General features: G+C 51.4%; 7 protein-coding genes across 7 annotated transcripts; 2 read left to right on the forward strand and 5 right to left on the reverse strand.

Annotated features, from left to right (window-relative positions):
• Positions 1 to 566: 566 nt before the first annotated feature.
• Positions 567 to 7,975, reverse strand: ags2 (alpha-1,3-glucan synthase Ags2; the record flags this gene model as incomplete). The annotated part of the gene is made up of 5 exons (XM_057202422.1): positions 567 to 1,081; positions 1,137 to 1,342; positions 1,398 to 7,328; positions 7,390 to 7,565; positions 7,625 to 7,975. The coding sequence occupies 5 exons, from the start codon at positions 7,973 to 7,975 to the stop codon at positions 567 to 569; spliced, it is 7,179 nt and encodes a 2,392-aa protein (XP_057047706.1).
• Positions 7,976 to 9,716: 1,741 nt separating this feature from the next.
• On the reverse strand, positions 9,717 to 10,466 carry N7474_011013 (orotate phosphoribosyltransferase; the record flags this gene model as incomplete). Its single annotated transcript, XM_057202423.1, has 1 exon — positions 9,717 to 10,466. One exon carries the CDS (start codon positions 10,464 to 10,466, stop codon positions 9,717 to 9,719), a length of 750 nt encoding a protein of 249 aa, XP_057047707.1.
• Positions 10,467 to 11,166: 700 nt separating this feature from the next.
• On the forward strand, positions 11,167 to 13,076 carry N7474_011014 (methylenetetrahydrofolate reductase (NAD(P)H) MET13; the record flags this gene model as incomplete). Its single annotated transcript, XM_057202424.1, has 2 exons — positions 11,167 to 12,862; positions 12,922 to 13,076. 2 exons carry the CDS (start codon positions 11,167 to 11,169, stop codon positions 13,074 to 13,076), a joined length of 1,851 nt encoding a protein of 616 aa, XP_057047708.1.
• A 1,110-nt stretch (positions 13,077 to 14,186) lies between these two features.
• Positions 14,187 to 17,186, reverse strand: N7474_011015 (putative NTP binding protein; the record flags this gene model as incomplete). The annotated part of the gene is made up of 1 exon (XM_057202425.1): positions 14,187 to 17,186. The coding sequence occupies one exon, from the start codon at positions 17,184 to 17,186 to the stop codon at positions 14,187 to 14,189; it is 3,000 nt and encodes a 999-aa protein (XP_057047709.1).
• Positions 17,187 to 18,020: 834 nt separating this feature from the next.
• N7474_011016 (Nur1/Mug154 family protein) lies at positions 18,021 to 19,452 on the reverse strand (the record flags this gene model as incomplete). Its single annotated transcript, XM_057202426.1, has 3 exons — positions 18,021 to 18,279; positions 18,333 to 19,123; positions 19,195 to 19,452. 3 exons carry the CDS (start codon positions 19,450 to 19,452, stop codon positions 18,021 to 18,023), a joined length of 1,308 nt encoding a protein of 435 aa, XP_057047710.1.
• A 217-nt stretch (positions 19,453 to 19,669) lies between these two features.
• Positions 19,670 to 20,304, forward strand: N7474_011017 (H(+)-transporting V1 sector ATPase subunit F; the record flags this gene model as incomplete). The annotated part of the gene is made up of 5 exons (XM_057202427.1): positions 19,670 to 19,696; positions 19,750 to 19,784; positions 19,843 to 19,876; positions 19,952 to 20,089; positions 20,164 to 20,304. 5 exons carry the CDS (start codon positions 19,670 to 19,672, stop codon positions 20,302 to 20,304), a joined length of 375 nt encoding a protein of 124 aa, XP_057047711.1.
• Positions 20,305 to 20,866: 562 nt separating this feature from the next.
• Positions 20,867 to 21,499, reverse strand: N7474_011018 (ML domain-containing protein; the record flags this gene model as incomplete). The annotated part of the gene is made up of 3 exons (XM_057202428.1): positions 20,867 to 20,956; positions 21,005 to 21,221; positions 21,273 to 21,499. The coding sequence occupies 3 exons, from the start codon at positions 21,497 to 21,499 to the stop codon at positions 20,867 to 20,869; spliced, it is 534 nt and encodes a 177-aa protein (XP_057047712.1).
• Positions 21,500 to 21,649: the final 150 nt, after the last annotated feature.

The raw sequence follows: 21,649 nt of genomic DNA on the forward strand, positions 1-21,649 counted from the left end.
TTATGGAAGATGATGAGCTTGGATATAAATCCGGTAATACGCTATCCTAGTCTTGGGCTGTGCTTCAAAAAACATTATTCCCCGCTATGTCTTGTTCTATGCTCCGTGTTTCTCGGGCTATTTCCTTTTGCTTCTTCGGATAGTCGACGAATCTCTTTGGGAATGAATTATGAGTTTATATCACCAGCTGAAGAACTGTAGTCTCTCTTGCCTAATTTAGAGAGTGAGAGTTGTAAATGATCCTCCAGGCTTGTTCCCTTGATCTGTTGACCGATATCATTACATTAGGTACTTGATCAACGACGACAAACTTAGAATAACCAGAAAAAAGAAAATTGACATAGGAAATAGACGTATATAAGAAATGTCAAGGCCTGAATATAATGCCTCAATGCCTCTTTTGTCATGAACACTGTATACTGTTCGACCAGCTTCAACCGAAATCGCGTATTGATATCTAGTTTACGGCTTGGAGAGTTGTTCTCTTCGGAAGAAGAGAAGGAAACCGCCACTGGAACTGTCAGTTAGAAATGAAATATTGCCATATATATCTCACGGAAATGAACTTACCATATTGAAAGCTGGAACATTAATGCAATCCAGAACCAAGCATTTCCCAACGCGCTTGCCCCAGCCGTGATATCCGGAGACACAGGGCCTGGTCCGATCTTATTTGGTGCGAAAGAGCGGGCACAGATGGTAGCAATGGAGCCCAGAACCTGCGACACTAGCAAAGTGAAGCAGATATGTATGCGCGTCAGTGTTTGCAACAGGATCATACCAAAGCCCAGACCCTGTAGTGCGTCCAGTACACCAAGCCATAGCCACAAGCTCCGCGATACCAGAGCCCCTGATGTGTATCCGCCTGCCCAGGGAAGGAAGAGGCCTGATCCAGAAGTCCCCCACCAGATTTGGGCCCAGCGTGGTGCGCCGAGCCCGCAGGCGATGACGGGGAGGATCCAGCTGTGCGATCTGGATAGGTGTGCTATGAACAGAAGCACTCCTATCCAGACGACACCGAAGAAGCCGACGCAGAGGAGCAGAATCTGCCATGGTTTGGCATGGTTGGAGATCCAGAGGACTAGAGCATGAACGGATTAGCTTAGATATGTCTTTGTGAAATGGGAAATACTCACAGTTCCAGTTTCGGCCATACGGGGCACTCAAGAAGAAGTTCTGAAGAATGACCACAACCCAGTTCCACAGCACGATCTTGCGTCGGAAGACAGACTTGTAGAATGAAGGGACTTTGCCCGGAGTCTGTCGGTAGTAATCTGGCAGGCCGAAGAAGACTAGCACGCCGACAGACCAGAGGAAACCCGTGATCGGGGCACAAATAGCCCTGTTATATATGTGTCAGCATCGTAATTAACGTCCATAGCAGGTGATACGCATACGTCATTCTCCAAGTGTTAGTGATGCTGCCCTGGATATTCGACACACCAGCAGCGGAGGCTTTGGTCAAAGTCGACCCCCAATACCACAGCGCAATAACATAGGCTTGTTGCGTGCCCTGAATTAGGCAAGCACGGAACACCCATTTCTTGACCGGGGCACCACTCTCGTCACCGAAATTAAGAGAAAAGAAAACCGAGCCACTTGACGAGGCCGCAGCATAGACGGCGCTTCCCACGTTCTGGATCCAGCCGCGTGCGAATGAGTTGGGCTCAAAATGAGCAACGCCGATAATTAGAAACGCGAGTCCGTACAGGAACCATGGGACTGTGAGAACAAGCACCGACTTGCAGAAGCGGAAGAAGAACCACCAGATACAGGAAGTAACCAGATACACTGTAGCGATTCCGTACAGTTTCTCAGCTGACTGTCCCACCTCACCGGTGAGCAGTGTAATCTGGTAAGAGTTTGCGGCGATGATCTGCCCTAGACCGAGGAAAAGGGAGTAGACAGGCCAGTCCCCGATACGCATCTGCATCCACTTCTTTAGTCCAGTAGGTGGAACGTAGTTGACTCCCAGCTGGAACTCGTCTGCGCCAGCTTCTTTACGCCCTGGAACTCCGCTGTCGTGGGATGTTGAATCGTCGTTCGTGATGGATTCTGGAGGAGATGTGCCAGTTTTGCCAAATAGCACGGTAGGAGCTGGTGATCGATTGCGGCCCAGACGAGCGTCTCTGAATCGGTCGAACCATTTCTTTTCACTCTTTTCGAGGTATTGCTCAATGCAGAGCTGGGTATCAGAGTTGGAGCCGCTGAGTTCCTCGAGCCTCTTTTCGAATGCTCGGTAATACTCGCCATTGCTGTCCGTGAAGAAAGGATCTACCTTCTGAAGTTTGTAGTCTTTCTTGTCTCCAACAACCGAGTCCACTGACAGAGCAGATGTGCTGCTTAGACGGCTTCCTGGCTCTGCCCAAGGTCGGAAAGGCGGGAGAAGTGTATCTTCAGTTCCTACTGTACTGGTGGCAGTCGAACTCGAGGGTGTACCAATTGACCGCGCTAGAAGAGATCTCTGGCTTGAGTGTCGAGTAGAGAAAACTTCTTTGGTGAAAGGAATGCTGGAAGTTTGAGTATCATGTGGTGCGGGAGCCGAATCAGTCATGGTATACTCATCTTCTCCGTAGACAGTCGAAAGCATCTCGTCATCGCTGTCGTCTTCTGCCTCTGGAGAAGATCCTCCATTATTGTCATCGGTCTCGACCGCAGCGCCCTTTCCAAGATCTCGTCGGCCACGACCACCAAATGCAAATTCGCGGCTCAACCCTGACTTTGGACGTCCATCCGCATAAGGACTTGGATCCTGACTGTAAACCACAGAGCCTCTCTGCAGCGATGATATTGTGTCAGTGTGATTGGGGGACTGAGATGGAGGAGTAACCGCTCCACCCGACAAGTCGGTCCTTGGAGGTGCAGACTGCGAAGTCATCATGCCATAGATAGCATTATATGCAGAAGGAGAAGCCGTGTTCTGACTTTGGGTCTTCGCGCTCTCTTTATGATGAATGCGAAGAGCAGTGGACTGTAGAATCTCCAGATCTTCAACCCACTGGGCAACAGGAAAGCGTTGCTTAGCTGATCTAGCCCGCATCATGGCTCTCACCTCTGGCTTGGAATTCAGAGCACTGTCGATGGCTAGCTTGAATTGCTTCAAAAGATGTGATGTTGTCGTCGACTCAACCGTGTACCACCAACCAGGCATTTGGCCAAGGCCACCAACTCGAGCACCAATTCCGAGAGCACCCTTGCGGCCGAACTCAACGGCAACAAGACCGAATGGCTCGTCTCGTGAAGGGATCAATGCGAATTCTGCACCCGAGAAAATAAATGGCGGCAGAACGGTAAATTGAGGTTTTGAGAACACACGCCCAGGATAGATCTTCATCATCCGATCCAGTTTCAGGGCAGCGAACTTGCCATATAAATCAATGAGCGGTCCAATGCAAATGAGCTGCACATTTGGCCGAGATTCCAGAACAGCGGGCATGACATCGGCGATGAGATCGATTCCCTTCTGCATGGACCACCGTCCAACAAAGACAAGTAGATCGGCATTTGGAATCTGCTCAAGCCCGGCCCATTCCTGAGCTTGCCGTCTGAGTTCTGCACGGCTTGTCTCGTACTCATTGTCAACGTTGATATCGCTCTCCTTTGGTAGCTCCTTGTTCCATTCACCGGTATCCGAAGGATCAGGATTTGGCAGAACTCCGACTTTCTTCAGACCCCAGAAGATTGGATAGCGGGCATAGGATCGTTTTCCGTACTTCTTCGATACACCGACAGCACCAAAACCCTGTTGGTGGAGACGGAGGTAGCTTGCACCTGCGTGCAGGAGATTGAAGACTTCGCCGAATTGCACATAGCGAGCGACAATCTCCGGGTCGAGGTTAAAGACAGATGCTACTTCCGTCTTTTCTTTCTGCGTCCGCATTGGCCATAACCCTTGAAACTCGGCATTGTGAAGCGATAGGCAGATGGGAATGGTTTCGGGAAGCAGGTAAAGAGGAGCAACCGAACCGTGGTAATCGTTGACGTGATAAAGGTCAGCAGGGAACCGCTTCAAGGCCTGAGCAATGCACTGGTTCCAAGCAGAGTAGTAAATGGCGCTGTCCAGATCATCCATGCGGGCAGGGTAGGGCTCCAGCGAGGTCTGTTGACGGAAAACCGGGGCGTCGAGAAGAATATAGGTGATGTTTCTCAAGATGTGGTGCTGGATTTTGACCTCGTATGAGTTGCCCAAGATCGTGACAAACATTGATTCGGCAGGCTTGTCAATAGGATATTCCACATCACCCACACAGGGAATGACCCAGATGAGATCTTGGTGACCGAGTTGTTTGCCCATCAACTGTGCCATGACACCGAGGCCACCGATCTTAATCCTGATGCCCCAGTCGTCAAGGTCGTACTCTATCGTTGCAATGAGAACCTTTCGTCGACGCGATGCTCGATTGCCAAAGGCAGAACTGCTCTGAAGAAATCGGGACTTGTTTGCGAGGCGCAGGAAAGGATTCATAGAGTGGCCATCTTCCAGATGATACACTTTGAACCTGTCCAGGAAATCCAGTGAAATAAGTGTTGTCTTCTCGCTAACCCCAACCTGGTTGAATTTGATCCTGTAAAACGTCTTCATGAACGCATAGGCAACGCTCGTCGCAGTTATCACGGGAACAATCCAGAGTAGGAAAAAGAGAGCCATTTGGACATATTTTGATCCACTCGGCACAAGCTTGAATCGCAGAGTTCCATCATCAATGTGGATACTCCAGGCTAGGTGCGGATTGGGCGGATGTGTAGTGATATTGATGCTGGTAACGCTGAGAGATGATGGGGGTAGACGATCCAAAACGGAATCACCGTCCGAATCACCATAAATATAACTCTGATCCGGTTGGCCATTTGGGTTGATGCCCCACACATTGAGCTGGCCCTGAGCAGGCCATTCAGCCATGAAGCGGTAGATCCATGTGCCAGTCTTGTCCTGTTTCACCACATTGTCCAAGCCGGAATCATAGCCGTATTCGTTGTACGGGCCGTTGAAATAGAGATGAGGCCAGCGTCGCGGGATAGCAGGTCTCCAGCCGAGGTCATCACCCTCTTGGACGTAAGAACTGCTGCCAGTCAATCTGCTCCAGTACTCGACTCGAACGTGCTTCCCCTTCCATATTTGTTCCTTAGTCCCTGACCAAGGCAGCTCTTTGATGGTTGTATTACCTCCATAGTATGCCTTCCAGTCGCTGTAGGTACTACCGAAATTTGTCGAGTACCGGTACTTGTCGGCACCTGCGGCATGCTGTTCGATATATAGTTCTCCATTTTTATGCTGATGAAGGAGGCTGATTGAGTAGTTTGCTGCTGTGAAAATCATCGGATTGTCATGCTGTCCGATTCGGATCAAAAAATGGTCAATGGCGTCGGTTTTTCTTCCATCGATACTTGTTGCGTTACTGACGGTCATTCGATGGATTCCATTGTATACTCCTTTCAGAGTCGCCATCCAGGCCCAGGTAGATGGAAGTTCTCCGGTCCAGGCCGTCTTCTCCACGGCGACATGGCCGCACTTGACACTATCCAAATTGATGAATGGCTTTTTCCCAAGCTCAGTTGAGGATTCAAATGAGATGGACTTGGTTACCGAAGTGCAGTTCATCTCTGTTGAGAAATAGAAAGCAACTTTCACATCCTCGCTCTTGCCAGGCCGAGCTTTTGAAAGTACTGGAACATCATGGCCTGGGGTAAACTTGGTGATCATAGGTCGGGGAAACCGGAATTTCTTTTTCGGAACATAAGCCCTGAACTCGTATGGATGGAGAGTCAAGCTGTCAAGGCAGCCATTCCATTTTGAAGATCCATTCAGGTATAGTTTGGTTGGACCGTCCTTGAGGGTGAGCTCATCGTGCGGATAGAAGAGATTCTTGACGGTTATGTTAGTGTCGAATGGAGCAACCAATGCATGGTTTCGATCCGAGCAATCGAAGTCATAGGTCACTGTGCGATTGACATTCTGGTAGAGCAACCACACTGTTTGGTTGCCTTGTTTGCCCAAGTCTTGCACTTCATAGTAAGGACTCCGCATAACCGACCACATGCCGGTCTCAGTGGGAATACCGTCGGAACCAGGGTAGTAGACGTCGTGTGTTTGGTTTGACAGCAGCTGAATCCACCATCCGTCGTTTAGCGCGGGATAGTCCTGTCGCATCTGGTACATATGCTTGATGATGTTCCGAAGGGGGTGAGCTGGATTGCGATGATCATAAGTGGCAGCCACATCGTGGCAGCCCAATCGGCCAGACTCGATGGGCCATTTAAAATATTGGGTAGAGTTCAAGTTGAAGCAACCGTGTGTCTTCCACGCCGTCGCTGGTGACATGGCCTGACGGCCATATATGTAATTGGAGGCCATCGCATCCAGAATATAGAATGCCTGCTCCTCGCCCCAAAGTAGAAGCGGAATACCAGGCATATGCAACGTAGTGATAAAAAGGGCTAGAAGTTGTCTTTGGACACCGGATTCAACAGTTGGCCAGCGGAACACATCCTGGTTCGTCGCTCCATACATGTGGCGGGGATCAAGTTTGCCGGTGTTGGCATTAAGTAGATCATTCGTGAGCACCATCTCATACCATGCCTCGGTCCAGTTTACTGGAAGGTCGTAACCAGCGGCTAGGTTTCCATCCATTCCCAGAAATCGTGTCAGAGACCGATAAATTGAGTAGTGGAAAGCGGCTCCGTCGATGGCTTGCTGACCTGGTTCCCGAATATAGGTAGACTTGGAGGTATTTGTTAACTTGAATGCCTCTTCAAGTGTCTCTGGCTGCATGTCCGGCTGTCGGCCACGACCAAGGAAAACCGAACCAAGCGTGTTTCCAACAGTAATTTCTCCAGGAATGTAGAAGTTCTTCTTGCCAACTTGGCGAGCACATTCTCGATACGCACTAGAAATGTCGCCCAAAGCATCCACGGTGGCTTGAGTTGCCTTGTCGTACCGGAAACCGTCAATGTCCAAGGAGTTAATTATCATGCACGAGTGACGAATAAGCCTGTCTCTGACACTGGGCACCCATTCGCGAAGACGATCCTGCACAGATGCAAATTTCGCCAGCTCGCGCTGCCAGTCAGGGAAGACACCAAAGGCTTCAATGTCACCATACTGGTCAAAATCGCTATTATAACAGCCTTTCAACTCTTCAGTGACATACTCCTCTACCGGGTACCCAGTCTGGTTCCAGAAACGAGGGTAGTCACAGGTGTCGTTGTAGCTGTTGCCAAATTGGAAGTCCACATAGCGACGATCCGACTTCCATTGGGCTTTGTGCTCTTTGACAGAAAACGGAGTAGTTGTGTTGAGATAGCCGTCAAAGCCAATGAGATCTCCCAACCTGAATTCTGGTCAATACACTCATTTTAAGCAAAAGGGGACAATTTGTCTAGGAAACTTACGTAGCCACGGTATTGTCAAATATGACATACATTCCACGTGAGTGAATCTCAGTAATAGCGTCTCTCCATGTTTGAATAGTACCATAATGCTGGTCAAGCAAGGTAGTGTCAAGAGCGGAGTACCCGTCTGAGCCCCACGGTTGGTTCATTAGCACCAGTCCTGCGATGTAGATACCCTAAAGGACGATTGTCAGTAATCATCATTTGGGGCTCCAGACCACGTCTCGGAACTGACTTTAATACCCATGCCTTGCAGGTAATCCAAGGTGTCAACCAAACCGACCACGTCTCCGCCATGGCGCATTTGATTCGAATCAAGGTCATGCTCAAAGAGAGTATTATTGATATTGTCATTTGTTGGATCCCCATTGACAAAGCGGTCCAGGAACAAGGTGTAGATAGGAAAGCGCCAATTGTCCGGCGACGGAAAGTAGGTGTGGTTTGGCCATGCTCCCCAATATTCTGCAGGGCTCGTGGCTGTTTTGTTCTCATTGATATTGTAGGCAACAAGGGACTCATCGTAAGGCCAACATGTTACTATCACCGCGCAGAGTAGAAGTAAGCTGCCTGCATATCCGCAATGCATTGTCACCGATCACTATCCGTGGCCGCCTGAAGCGTTCAGATTCGCAGCATGTGTTGTGAGCCGACAAGCGGAAGACAAACAGTAATGGAGAGAGAATATTATATAAAATCCAAGCAAATTTTAATTGCCTCGAGTCTGTATATTGTCAGCACAAGCTTCCTCTGGATGAGGGCCTGTGAGAAAGTGCGAGGATACGAACGGCAGTGGGACATCGGGCACAGATACGTAACAGACAGAAGTGGGAACCAGTTGAAAATAACAAATAAGAAAGAAATAACTGAAACCAAATTATGACACGGTATTCCAGAAATATAACTGACGATATGGAATGAAGGCCGTCAACGAGGAACCTCCGGCGTCTCCAGCCAAAGCGATCCTGTCCAAAGCTCCTCCAGTTCGAGCAGTCCTCATGGATCAAAAGCAAAATCAAGGGGCAGTATAGAAAAATGTCAAGATAAATGGAATCGGAGGATAAAGAACAGTGCTGGAGAAACAGTAAAGGGACACCCCCAGCTGAGGTTAGATACCACAGCATGCTTCAATAAAGACCTTAAAGATGTTGCTTCTCCACTTCCTCACGTCAAGTACGTTGTGCGGATTCTTACTTCGCATTGTTTCGAGTTCGCAGATGTTGCGAATTGGACTCCTCTGAGACCGGAATGGACGGTGGCTATCGAAGTGCCTGCTGATAGGCAGCGGCCAAAGATGGATGGATACCTCTAGAGATTTCCGCGCTCTCGCTGACATCCCGGTCAATGGATTCTATTTCGGTTCTCAGACAGTAGTATCTCCCACCCTCTTACAACGCATCTCCTTCGGGTCGGGGGTCTCCAACATCTATAGCTCTACATTACTGGCGGCCATTGTGGAATGATTGTGGCTTGACAATGTCTACTGGAATACAGGCAACAATTGTATGACAAAATACTGTGATACTTGACCATGGATGGCGATAAGCGAAGTAAATATAGAGAAATTATTCAATAATGATCTTATATCGGTCCAATTCAAACGCCAACTGGCAATGGACTTAAACGGCTCGACGTACAGGCTTGAGTGAAATAGATATTTGTAACAGGTTCAAAGCTGTAGGGCTCTAGGCACCGATTCGAGCTTCTAGACTGGGTCCAGATGTGCTGTTTGTCGACGATGTTTTGCCACGAGCAAGTATCTTAAAACCGTTCACACGTTTCCGTAGATTTTTTAGAGCACAACGTCTCTCAATGCACAGGGTAAGTCATTTCCTACTTTGGGACGTGGGTACATGACAGGCATTTCCATCTCGCCTGGTCGTGCATCGACATCCAGGGAGATATGGAGTACATATACAAGGCCCGTGCTCCTATGTACTCGGAAAGTGGTGACTCCCTGGCCGGAGAATTGTTGCACGCTGTACTTGATCATTGCTCAAGAGATTTCATCTTGGACGAGGAGGCCTGGTCACAGAAACATGTACCAATAGTCGTTGCGCGTGCTCCAGCGTCCATTGCCATGGCTGCTATAATAAGTGGAAAGAGCAAAATACGGGAAATGGAAAAGCAGCAACTGTGAAACTTGCAGGCACCGGGATGGTCGGCGGATGCGCGGGCTATTTTCATCTAGCCTATCCTGCGTGTCCGTAGCATCACGGCCTGCAAGGCATTGATGTCCTGTGGGAGAAACTCCGAACTACCTTGGTATCGTTTTTTGGATCTGTTTATCATGTATCATGCCTCGTTTGACCATTTGTCCACCTTCCCATCTATTCAGCACCGTAGCGTGCCCGATAATCCTTCAACCGCTGGATCTCCGTGGCGCCAATCTGGTCACCCAGCTTTTCGATCAAGTCATGCAGACCGATGACTGACCGGATCGGGATGTTCCCACCGAGGTCCCTCTGCGCGACACCAATAGCGCTCTTTGGCTCAGCATCGCTCACTCGCTCCTCCCGGTCCAGTAGGACCACCACACCAGCGACGATTCCTCCTTCCTTCTCAATGATGCCGACGGCCTCACGCAGTGCAGTGCCCGCGGTGATAACATCGTCCACAATAACCACGCGCTTGCCCTTAAGCGGGGCTCCGACAATGTTCCCACCTTCTCCGTGTGCCTTGGCTTCCTTGCGGTTGAACGAGTAGCTCACATTGTCCCAGGTGCCCTGGGGCGAGGCAGCTAGCGAGTCCCGCACCGCAAGTTCGTTGGTGACTGCCGCGCAGATCGGAATGCCCTTGTAAGCCGGTCCGAAGATGATGTCGAAGTTGGGTTTTGTGATCCCATCGGCGTTGGTGGTGACAAATGGCTCTGCGGAGAGCACACTGGCGTAAGCGGCGGAGGTGGCACGCAGCAAGGGAGCGGTGTGCAGGAGAGAGGAGGTGAAGAAGTAGGGCGACTCGCGACCAGACTTCAGGACGTACGTGCCGAAGGAGAGCACATTGTTGGAGATCAGAAGAGGAAGCAGGCTCGCCTTGTAGTCCTGGTTGGCGGACGGCGGGGGGATGGTGGTGGTTGACATCGTCTATTCACTGCCTTTGCCGGGGCTATCTTGCGATATCAAAAAAGGAATTGAAGATTCAGCTGCGAAGCCCCGCTGGGTCGAATTAAAGGAAGTGAGATTTGCCAAGTGCAAGCGGAGCGAAAGCGGCGAAGGAAAAATTTCCCGGGAGACCCTCTTTTTCGCTCGGAGGGGCAACGGAGGGCTTATTTCGGGCAGTTCAGCACCAACACCGTGTCTTTGGAAGCATACAGTTAGTCAGAAAGACAGATAGGTCGTGCAACTCAAACCGAGCACGCCGACTGACTTTGAGGCTCATCGTTGCTCTCGTGGACAGTCCCAGGGCAGGGCAGAACACGTGCTTTTCCTCCCCCGCCAAAACCTCGCCCCTCCATCTTCCCGCTTCTTGTTGCTTCACTGCCTCGCCATTGTTTCCTTCTGTTGTTTGGTTTCGGGTTCTCTTTGTTCTTTGTTGAGTTGGCCTATTTGGTGCTCGACATTTATCGCAGGGGAGTATTCTACCCTGTCATCCCCTGCAATACCATTGTTGCAGACTCTGCCCCGCCTCGCCGGTGTCTGTCGCAGCCCCGAAGAAGGACCCAATTGAACTACATCCTAGCCTGTGGTATGGTTAAGCCCCTCCGTCCGGCTTCTTAGAAACCCTTCTCGGTCGGACAATTCGCTAATGGAAAATCCCTCCTGCATAGGTTGACGCGACACCATGCATATCCGAGAGAAGCTGATGCAGAACGAGGCCGCTGGGCAACCAGGGATCTCGTTTGAGTTTTTCCCACCCAAGACCGCTCAGGGTGTGCAGAACCTCTACGACCGCATGGATCGCATGCACGGACTGGGTCCTTCGTTCGTCGATGTCACTTGGGGGGCCGGTGGCCGCCTATCGGACCTGACGTGCGAGATGGTTGGCGTGGCACAATCGGTTTATGGGTTGGAGACGTGTATGCATCTGACATGTACAGACATGCCGCGGGAAAAGGTCGACCAAGCCCTCCAGGCTGCCTACAAGGCTGGTTGCACCAATATTCTGGCCCTTCGAGGTGACCCGCCGCGAGAGAAGGAAAACTGGGAAGCTACGGAGGGAGGCTTTCGCTATGCCAAGGATCTGGTCAAGTACATTCGGGAGAAGTACGGTAACCACTTCGACATTGGCGTGGGTGGTTACCCGGAGGGCGCCGACGACAACGCGGACGTGGATCAACTTATCGATCACTTGAAGGAGAAGGTTGATGCCGGCAGCTCCTTTGTGATCACACAGATGTTCTATGACGTGGACAACTTTATCGAGTGGGTTAAGAAGTGCCGGGCCAAGGGCATCGATATTCCAATCATTCCCGGTATCATGCCCATCCAGACATACGCCTCGTTCATTCGGCGGTCCAATTGGACCAAGACTCGCGTACCCCCGGATTGGATGGAGTCACTTGAGCCCGTCAAGAACGATGATGCGGCCGTTCGGAATATTGGGAAGCATCTGATCGCAGAGATGTGCCGAAAGCTCATGGCTTCCGGTATCAACCACTTGCACTTCTATACCATGAACCTTGCACAAGCAACACGGTTGGTTCTGGAAGAGCTTGGTCTCGCACCATCCGAGGAATCTCCAATTCAACGGCCTCTGCCATGGCGGCCGTCGCTTGGATTGAATCGCAGGGATGAAGATGTGCGCCCAGTGTTCTGGCGGAACCGAAACTCGTCGTATGTTGCGCGTACACAGACGTGGGATGAATACCCGAACGGTCGCTGGACCGACTCCCGTTCGCCTGCGTTTGGTGAACTCGATGCGTACGGCGTCGGTCTCAAGGGCACAAACGAGCAGAATATCAAGCTGTGGGGTGAACCGAAATCGTTCAAGGATCTGTCCGACATCCTTATCAGCTTCCTGGAGGGCAAGCTGGATCGCTTGCCCTGGAGCGACTCGCCGATCACCGCGGAAGCAAATGCCATCAAGGATAAGCTGCTCGCTTTGAACCGCAGGGGCTTCCTGACGATCAACTCTCAGCCTGCGGTCAATGGCGTCAAATCTTCTCATCCTATCTTCGGCTGGGGCCCCAAGAATGGGTTTGTCTACCAAAAGGCATACTTGGAGCTTATGGTGCCCTCCTATCTGATCGATGAATTGATTGCGCGTATCGAAAAGAACGAAGATCTCACATATCATGCCATCAGCAAGACTGGCGAGCTGAGAACCAACACGATCGACAGTCCGAATGCGTTGACCTGGGGTATCTTTGCTGGGCGAGAAATCATCCAGCCGACTATCGTCGAGACGATCAGTTTCCTTGCCTGGAAGGACGAAGCTTACCAGCTGGGTGAGGACTGGGCCAAGTGCCACGAGGCCGGAAGCCCCAGTCGCAAACTGATCCAGCATGTGATGGACGACTGGTACCTTGTCAACATCGGTAAGATCATCCATATCCCTTTTAACTGATTTTTTTTTCCTGACAAGAATGGAATATAGTCGACAATGACTTCCACAGAAATGATGCCGTCTTTGATCTCTTCGACAACCTAGAAATCAAGGATCTCGATGTCGAGATCCCTGGAAAACCAGAAACCAACGGCACCACGGCAATCAATGGCACTGCTCAGCAGAACGGGGCACCCAAGAACTAAACCCTTCTTTCTTTCTCTCCCACTCAACCGGGATTCAGGACTCTGTTCCAACAAGAGCTCCTGGCACTCGAGCTCTCTCAATCCAAGCTCACCTCTTCCACCCTACTCAACTCCCACCACTACCATGGCTCTCACCTAATTTCAACATCACCATTCTCAACGATACGAAGTCCCGAACAAAAGAGAACAATTCATCCAACACCGTTCTCGGGCATGATTTGCAATGCGTCATGGCGTCACGATTGAAGACCTCTCAACGATTTCTTCCTGAGCGTTTCCACCTCAGTTCCTCATTTTCAACATTTACACATTTCTCATGTACCGATACCCCGTCTCTTTAACAATAACGGTGTGCGTCTCTACTTCTTTCTTCTCTTCTTGTTTCATCTTTTCTTCCCAGGCCTGGTGCTTGATCTATCTTCTGGACTACTGCTACCTTGCACATTTAACATTGTACGGGGCAACAACATGCGTGTATCCACCAGAGAGAACGGGAGGACCAAAAAATATTTCGGCTAAGAGACACCCCAAAAAATCATTCAACATCATAATCACTAACTCCAGGAGGTGGCACTGCCCCTTCTCTCTCTCTTCACCTTTTTGTATCCAGTCGTTGGATTTTGTCTAATAGAACTCGTTTGCAATTGAAGAAGATCTTGTCATGTAAGTCACGCGTAGGGTTTACTGGTTTTTAATGTTGTCGTAATCGCTTTAGGTCAGGATTTCAGAGTAAATTGCAAGGTTGGTCTTGCATCCAAGATTCGCTGTAATGCACCATTGAAACCACTAGGGATTATTGCTGGAAAGGTAACAGGTGGAAAGGAAGTATGGGCTGCTCTGCGTATATAGATAGGAATGACAGTATGGATAGAGCGCAAACAGAAAAACCAAGTCAGAAATGAATGTAAGTCCCATCCTGGAGAGCCATCAACACCGACCGAAAAACACCATCCATAATCCACCACCACAAAGAAACCCCATGGGAAACAAAAAAATTAGAAACCGAAGCAGACAGAAACAGGAAAGCAAAATGCAACGCTTATCGAAGAACTCAGTCTTGCATATCCCACATCCAATCTCGTAGTCCATCAGAAAGAAAGAATAGTTATACTAAAACACAGCTCGGCCGACGCTCTGAACGGTCCAAGCAAAAGGTCTCGCAAACCAGACGACCCAGCTGCCCACCAGAACGACGTAGCCTGCAACCCGTCCGATGACCACAGCGCCGAAGCCCAGAACAAACAGATACACAATAGCCTGCAGCAGTTCAACCAGGAACCTACTGATAGCTTGGTCGTTGCGGGGCTTGGGCCAAGATCCTGTAGACTGGTACTGGGAGACAGCGCGGAAGATACACATGAACACGCGGTAGCAGTGGCGAGCCATGTTCATGATACTGTTCAGCACGGATTTGACGTGCGGGTTATCGACCCAGTTGCGGAAGTTTCGGTGGATGTACGAGGCTATGGCGACGGCGAGCTCGAATACCAGTGACAGTGCCACTGGATTGAAGGCGTCTTTTACATCCTTGACGGCGATTGCCGTGTCCAGCGGAGATGTATCCTTGCGGGAACTGTGCTTCTCCTTGGGCTTGTCTTTGCTGGAGTGTCGCTTCTCGCGAGTCGTGGTCTTTTCCAGCGATCGGACCTCACGCGCCTCGGCACGAGTTTGTGCAGTGTTGGGTTTAGGGATCTCTTTGGACAACCTGGATGTCTCTTTGGACAATTTGGACGCTTCCTTGGGCAACTTGGGTGCTTCCTTGGGCGCTTCCTTGGGCACTTTGGCGGCTTCCTTGACAGGTTTAGGTGCTTCCTTGACAGGTTTGTGTGCTTCCTTTGCCACCTTAGGCACCTCCTTCGGAACTGGAATTGACTCCTTTGGATTAGACACCTGCTGACCATCCAGTTCAGCGATTTCCACGACCTTAGCAGTCCGAAGCAAAGAGTGAACCATGGTGTGGTCCTCCTTGATTGAAGACGGCGGCGTAGAGTCCTTCGCCGAGTAGAACGATTTGCTGGATTTGGACGAGTCAGAGTTGTCCCGCGACGGAGGCGCTGAGAAGGTAATCGAGGACGGTTTTCGTGTAGGATCCGGGAGATGAAGAGAGCCAACCCCAGTGCGAATGATTGAAGTCAGGCCGTCACTAGGCGACTTGACCAGCCCGGAGGTACGGATGAACCCACGGATACCGCCTGAACCTTGCCTTATGTTTGGGGGTCGTTCTTCTTTCTCTTTCGCGTCGACCTTGGCGGGAAGAGCCCTGCAGAGCTGTGTTGTTTGAGAGTGTGTCATCTTCGGCCCGGTTGAGCTTGTGAGCGACGCTGGAATCGCGGGTCGTAGCCCAGAAGGAGTGGTGGACACCATCTGAGGCTTCGCGCGGACGGCCTTCATGGCCTCGCCGGTGACGGCGTGGCCATTTCCAACAGAAGGACGTCGGATTCCTTGCGGTTTTGGATACAGGGCTTTCTTCTCGGTCGTGGGAATCCAAGTGCGTGTGATAGTGGGTGTGATAATGAACACATCGTCGCCTCGGGGATCGTCGTCCGGGATCTCCGGCAGGCGGGAGTGGCCAGTAGGGTGGGAGTTTTCCTTGTTCGAGTTCGAGTTCTGAGAGGTTTCTCTTGATCCCTCGTGTTGCTGGCAACTGTGATCCCGGCACATCGTCCTGGACGATGGCTTCGAGCATTGGACATGCTTCATATTCCGAGAAGTTGGTGCCCACTCGTTTTGAAGGGCGGCCTTCTCTGCTGTCCGCACCGTACGATGGGCAGCTGGTGCGTTCTGCTCTTCTATCTGCCGGCTCTTCAATTCGTACTTGGGCGGAGCGTGTTGAGGATCTGAGCTGGTTTCGTCGGAGAATAGAAGGATTTCGTCTGGGTTCTTCTCCCCCGGAGCGAGAATAGTATCTTCTCGGGGCTGCTCCCGAGGCTGCTCCCGGGGCCCATTGATCTGTTTGCATCCTAAAAAAGAACCGTCTGCCGCAGAGGATCGTTTGTCTTTACTTTTCGAAGGCGACGACTCTTCCCAAATCGTGCTAAATCGTTTCTTCCCAATTTCATCCGGGCTGTAGTAGCCAGGTGGGCCCTGGGGTTGAGCTGGAGTTGCTAGTTGCTGGTTGGTCTCTGGCAAAGATGGCATAGGACGCCCGTCGTAGGCTTTGAAAGGGCCTGTCTTCTGGTCTTGGTAAGCACCTGAGTTCGCTTTCACTTTGGGAGACGACCGTGGGGGACTAGGAAGAGCGTCAGGATCAACCATCTGTCCACCACTCCGATGCACTTTTTCGATACTCTGCTGATACTGGGCTATCTGGTGCGCGGTCATCGTTGGCGGATTGGGATCTTTAGCGGTCGGCATATGAACAACGAATCTGTCCTCCCATTCGGTCATTGAGCTGTCCTCAGCAGACACGGGCGAAACTGACGGATGGGATTGTCCGCTGGAATCAGTGGTATGCTCTATCCTTTCGGACCTCTGTGGCATGATGTCGTTGGGCTCGGCATCCACGCAGAGGTCGCCATGTTTCCGCCATTTCGTTTCGCTCTCCACCTGTCGATGAGCACTGGTTCGAGTGTGGCGCGCAAGATTGTTGTTGCTGCTGCTGGAAACCGCAATATCAGTTCGAAGACTGGCTCCGTGCGTGACGAACAGATCGTCTTCGGTGTTGGTTTCGTATTTGTTCTGGTACCAAGATTTCTGCGCCTGGTTCGTGCTTTCGGTGTTGTACTCTTTTGGAGATTCTTTGTCATTTTTACCACGGATCTTCCGCCAGTATTGGTCCCGATCCTTCGCCATAGATTCAGCTTCTGCCCCTTCGTTTCGAGCTGAAGCCGAACGGATTGAAAGTGGCGCTGGTCGAGGTACTGAACTTGAAGAATGCAATTCTCCTCGTGGATCCTTGTTCTTGTCGGCCAAGGCCTTTGGGAGTGGAAGTTTGGTGGCTTTAGACCTGCGGAGGTTGCCCGCCGCTGCTGGTGTGTATGGAGACGGGGTCGCTGCTGAAAGCTCGGTGATATTATTGTATTCGGCTCGATATGCTTTGTAGGGGCTGGGCTGCTGAGGCCGTGGATGAAGATTCACGCAGTGTCCCTCCGGTAGTTTGACGGTTGCCATGTTGGGCCGAGGGCTCTGGGTATTAACGGGCCCGACTCGCAAGCCAGATGGGATCCGTCATCTGGCCCATGCCGTCCAAATGCAGTGCTTGCTTTCCGGGGTCGTGAAGTGGCTGTCCCGGATTAGGTGGTAATGTCGGTCTTGAGGGTCTGGCGAGGGGCGTCGGGACAGGACAAATGGCAGACGCAGAGAACCGGTGGGGGCACGGGTCCCAGACCAGCTGCGGAGTGCCCAATAATCGCGTTCTAACACGCGTAAGGATAGAGTGTGGTCATGAACTGGAATGTTATGCGGCCCGCGGTGAAGAATGCTGCCAGCCCCCGGGGCGGAATGCTCGACAATAGACCCCGCCGTCATCTGGTATGGATAGTATCTGCCCTGGCAGTCGCGTGTTAGGGTTGGGCTCGGACGTGATTGCATCATTTGGAAGTTACGAAGCGGTGGTTGTGGTGGTTGAAGCGGAAAGCGCCAGCCGCGGATTGACAACAATCTTGCATCGGTGTTTTGGTCAATGTTATGGTATAACATTGTCCACCAATAAGCTCACATTTAGCAATTCGTATCTCGTACATGGATTGGTCCTTTAACGTCAGGTTGCATTTTTGCGTGTGGAAGGGCTGCAGTCCAGGAGGGGTGAAAGTGGCAAAAGAAAGCGAAGTCAAGCATGCCCTGTCCAACTGCATCGGGGAAATCGTCAAGTAAGATATGTACGAGGGGAGTTTCTTTCCGAGCATTCCCCTTCTCAGGTGGGCGTGCATTAGTTAGGCCTTGCTCGCATATGACGCATTCGAGGGAGAAAAAAGGTCACGTAGAAAATGTGTTGATCAATTCGTCCTAGAAGCGGCCCGTTTCTCGACGGGCACCCAAACTACCTCCTGGTCTATGCACGCCAACCGCAGGACTCGCGGGTCCCGGCACGCTGGTGCGCTTGAGAGGACTCGACGGCTTCTTCAGTGGACTCGTGCCGCGCTCCTTGTAAAAGAAATCACCGTTGCTTTGCAGTCGGCGGTCAAAGGCAGTCGATGCCGACTTGCGCAGAGGGGAATTAGCATGGGAGTAAACTCCCAGGCTGCCTCCGTCGCCCGTACTGGTGCTGGCCGATGGCCGGAACTGCGGCTGTCGCATTGCGTTGCCCGAGGTTCGCACCAGGGGGAAGCGTCTCGCGAAAGTTGTGGTGTGTTCAACGATGGCTGCGTTTGGAAGATGGTAGAGCTGGGCGTAGAGTAGGCGGTGGCTTGGCGCCTGGGAGAAAGTCCTTCGGGATCGACATGGCTCAAATAGTTCGGGTTTGGACTGGTCTTAAATCCACCTTGGATATTGAAGGCCGGGGTATATACGTCGACCTTGTTGTATTTGGTGTCGGAACTTCCAGCACTCGTATCAGAGAACTGTGTGCCAACGTCGCGCATCAAGGGCTGGGTCCGTGGATGCACGAATTTGGTGTCATATTCCTTCAGAACCTCCTTGTGCACCAAGGTCAAATCCTTGGCTTGCTGCTTGTGGAAATATGAAAGGAACGACAGCTGGGCAGAGAGCACCGATGCAAAGAGGATAGTCGTCACTATCGTCACACTGGGGCGAGGATCAGAAAGCTGCGTCGGCAGCAAAAGCCAGTAAATCATGACATGTCCGGGGCTGAACAAGCAGAACAATCGTAAACAGATCGGTAAGGGATCCCAAACAGAAAGCTGCCAAACATCGCGGTGTGCGTCCGGATGTGCCCTGGACTCTGCTGGCTCTGTGGAAAGCGCATTGGCGAGATATCGTATCGGCGACGCGATCATGGGACTCGAATCAACTCGCACTCGTTGAGCAGATGGTGTCGCAGGTGTCTTGTCAATGGCTGCTTCAAACAGGCGATATGATCTTGTTTTGTAAAAGGTGTAGGTAGCATTGGCGAACGAAATCAAACTTAGACATGAAGTGGTAATCGATGCCTGTGCGCACAGAGTTTCCCGTTAGTCTCAAATAACCCTGACATGACGAAAGCTGCTGCGCGACAACTTACCAGCCAGCTACCCCAAGCCACGCCACTTTCCTCCCCAAACACGTCGTCAATGGCTTTGTTCCCACTCGACTGACTGTTTGCTCGCGCGATGACAAACATCGCATTCAGCGCAATCCCAATAGCCATCCCCCAGTCCTTTTCCAGTTGGTCCCAGTCATTTCCTTCGATCTCCTCAGACACCCAGAGTAGAAAGTCCCAAGGGTTCAAATAGGATCCAATGCGCTCCGCCAGTGGACGGCGGCGGACGAGGCGGGGCATGGTGATAATGGAGAGAAACGGACAGAGCTGGTCCTCGGCAGCTTCCTCCGATGCAAAAGTCCGTGGAGGACAGAGTTGAGTTGTGTCGGTTGGGATGCAGACGAGAGAAGTGTAAACAAAAAAGGCTGACATCAGTCTGCTGACTCAGCCCCGTGATAAGGATCGGGAAACGACAGCTCGAGCGACTTGTTCTCTTATTCACATCTCTCCTTTCATCATGGCGGCATCGGCCGCTTCATACAAGGTACTTGAGTCTTGGTCACTTGTGAAAACATCGCTAATTACACTTAAATGCAGGACCGGCAATTCCTGGCCGTCATTGGCGACGAAGAGTAACTCCGCCAGTGTCCCGCTCTGGTTGATCCCCAAGCTAACCTACGACCCATGCAGCTCCGTCACCGGGCTTCTGCTTGCAGGTATTGGGGTATGTGCTGCAATACAATCACTGCCAGCTGCCAGAGGAACCAAATCAGGACGCTGACGCTTGTCTCCTGTCTAGCACGTCACCGATCCGCCGGATTCCCAGCGAAACTTCCTCGTTGTCGATTCCAAGACCGAGACCTCGGAGATTGAGCGCGCCTTTGAGAACTTCACACAGGAGCGGAAAGACATCGCTGTTGTCCTGATCAATCAGCATGTGCGTTACCCTTTGCCCTTTGCTTGGATACGACTGGGAGTTCTTTCGTCTGACACATCTCTTCTACTATGCAGATCGCGGAACGTATCCGTCACAGCGTCGACTCATTCGCCGACCCCTTCCCTGCTGTGCTGGAGATCCCCAGCAAAGATCACCCCTACGATCCGGAGAAAGACAGCGTGCTCAAGCGGGTGCGACGACTCTTTGGCGAGTAAGGTTGTGGAAGAAGTGCTGTTATTTTCGGTTGGTGAAGAGGTGGCGTGTGCATCGCTTGGAGCTACATGGTCCTATGCAGACTTCTACGGCCCTCTGCTTGTTTCAGGTCTTGTGGATAGTGCAGCCTGCTTGAGCTGGCTCTGGGGCTAGAGTTGATCGAATGCTTTAGAGGGAAGATACCCGTCATGTTTGAAATGAGTATGCATATAAAAACCAAATATATTCGGCCTCTAGTCAATATCCCATTGTAGGTGCTGGATTATACTGAGTCTCAAATACACGAGAGGTGGGTGCATGGGCTTGAAAATAGTCCCGATTGTTGGATGATAATGCGAAGCAAGCCATAGAACGAAAACATGATTATCACCGGTGATGTGGGCGAAACAGGAAATCGAGTGAGAAAATGCTGGGAGTAACAGAGAGGGTCGTGAGGAACGGCGTGGGTGACGTGGATAAGATAATCAGAGAGCTAGGGGCATCTTGATGGTAGAACAGGCGGAAGAAAGCCATTTGTTGTGCAACGTAACTGCAGAGCGATGATCGATATATCAAACAGGTGTATTACATCTTAAACTCGAGGTTGTCGGCCTTGAGGCAGGTCACCTGCCGCTGATCCTTGGTGTAGACATCGGCCAGAACAGAGTATTTGCCCTGGTCTCAATCAGTATGCGAGATAACTGAGAACGCAGAGTGACTTACCGGCGGGATCTGCTTGGGCAAGTCCACTTTCTTCGTCAAGACCATCTTGCCCTTCTCCAGAGGACATGTGAGATCGACATTCTTGATCTGGTCACACAGGTCGACCGTCTGTTTCACCAAGGTGATCAAGCCCCATTTCACCTCCAGGGAGACGGTCGCGCCTTTCTCTATCTTGTCGAGTAAAGTGCCGCTGGCTTTGATGGTGAGAGATTGACCTCTGTTCCTGTTAGTGGAGAGTCATTCCAGACTGGGGAGAGAGAAGACGGACGGTTTAGGTGGGTTGGGTGAGAGGTCCACTTGGTCGATCTGGAGGAGATAATTGGCCGGGCTGGTGCAGTACATCAACGGGTTGTCACCCTTGACTGGGAAATCCTGGGTGGTGTCGACCTTGATCGGGACCTGGGAGGGATCGAAGAATGACACCGAGCCCGCCGAGACTTGGTCGGGGAGCGGAGCGAAGGCAACCAGAGCCACAGCGGCTGATAAGAACTTCATGGCTGCGACCGGGGGGTGGTTGGAGCCGGGGCAGGAATCAGGTCAAGAGGGAGGGGGGTGTGTATATTCAGAAAGAGGCGTAGGCAGAAGGGAAGTGGAAGAAAACACACACAAGTCAAGATGTTGGACAAGGGAATGAATGAGGAACTC

Source organism: Penicillium riverlandense, assembly GCF_028828495.1.
Source record: "Penicillium riverlandense strain IBT 135883 chromosome Unknown utg000011l_segment0_segment0, whole genome shotgun sequence".
NCBI classification, from domain to species: Eukaryota; Fungi; Ascomycota; class Eurotiomycetes; order Eurotiales; family Aspergillaceae; genus Penicillium; species Penicillium riverlandense.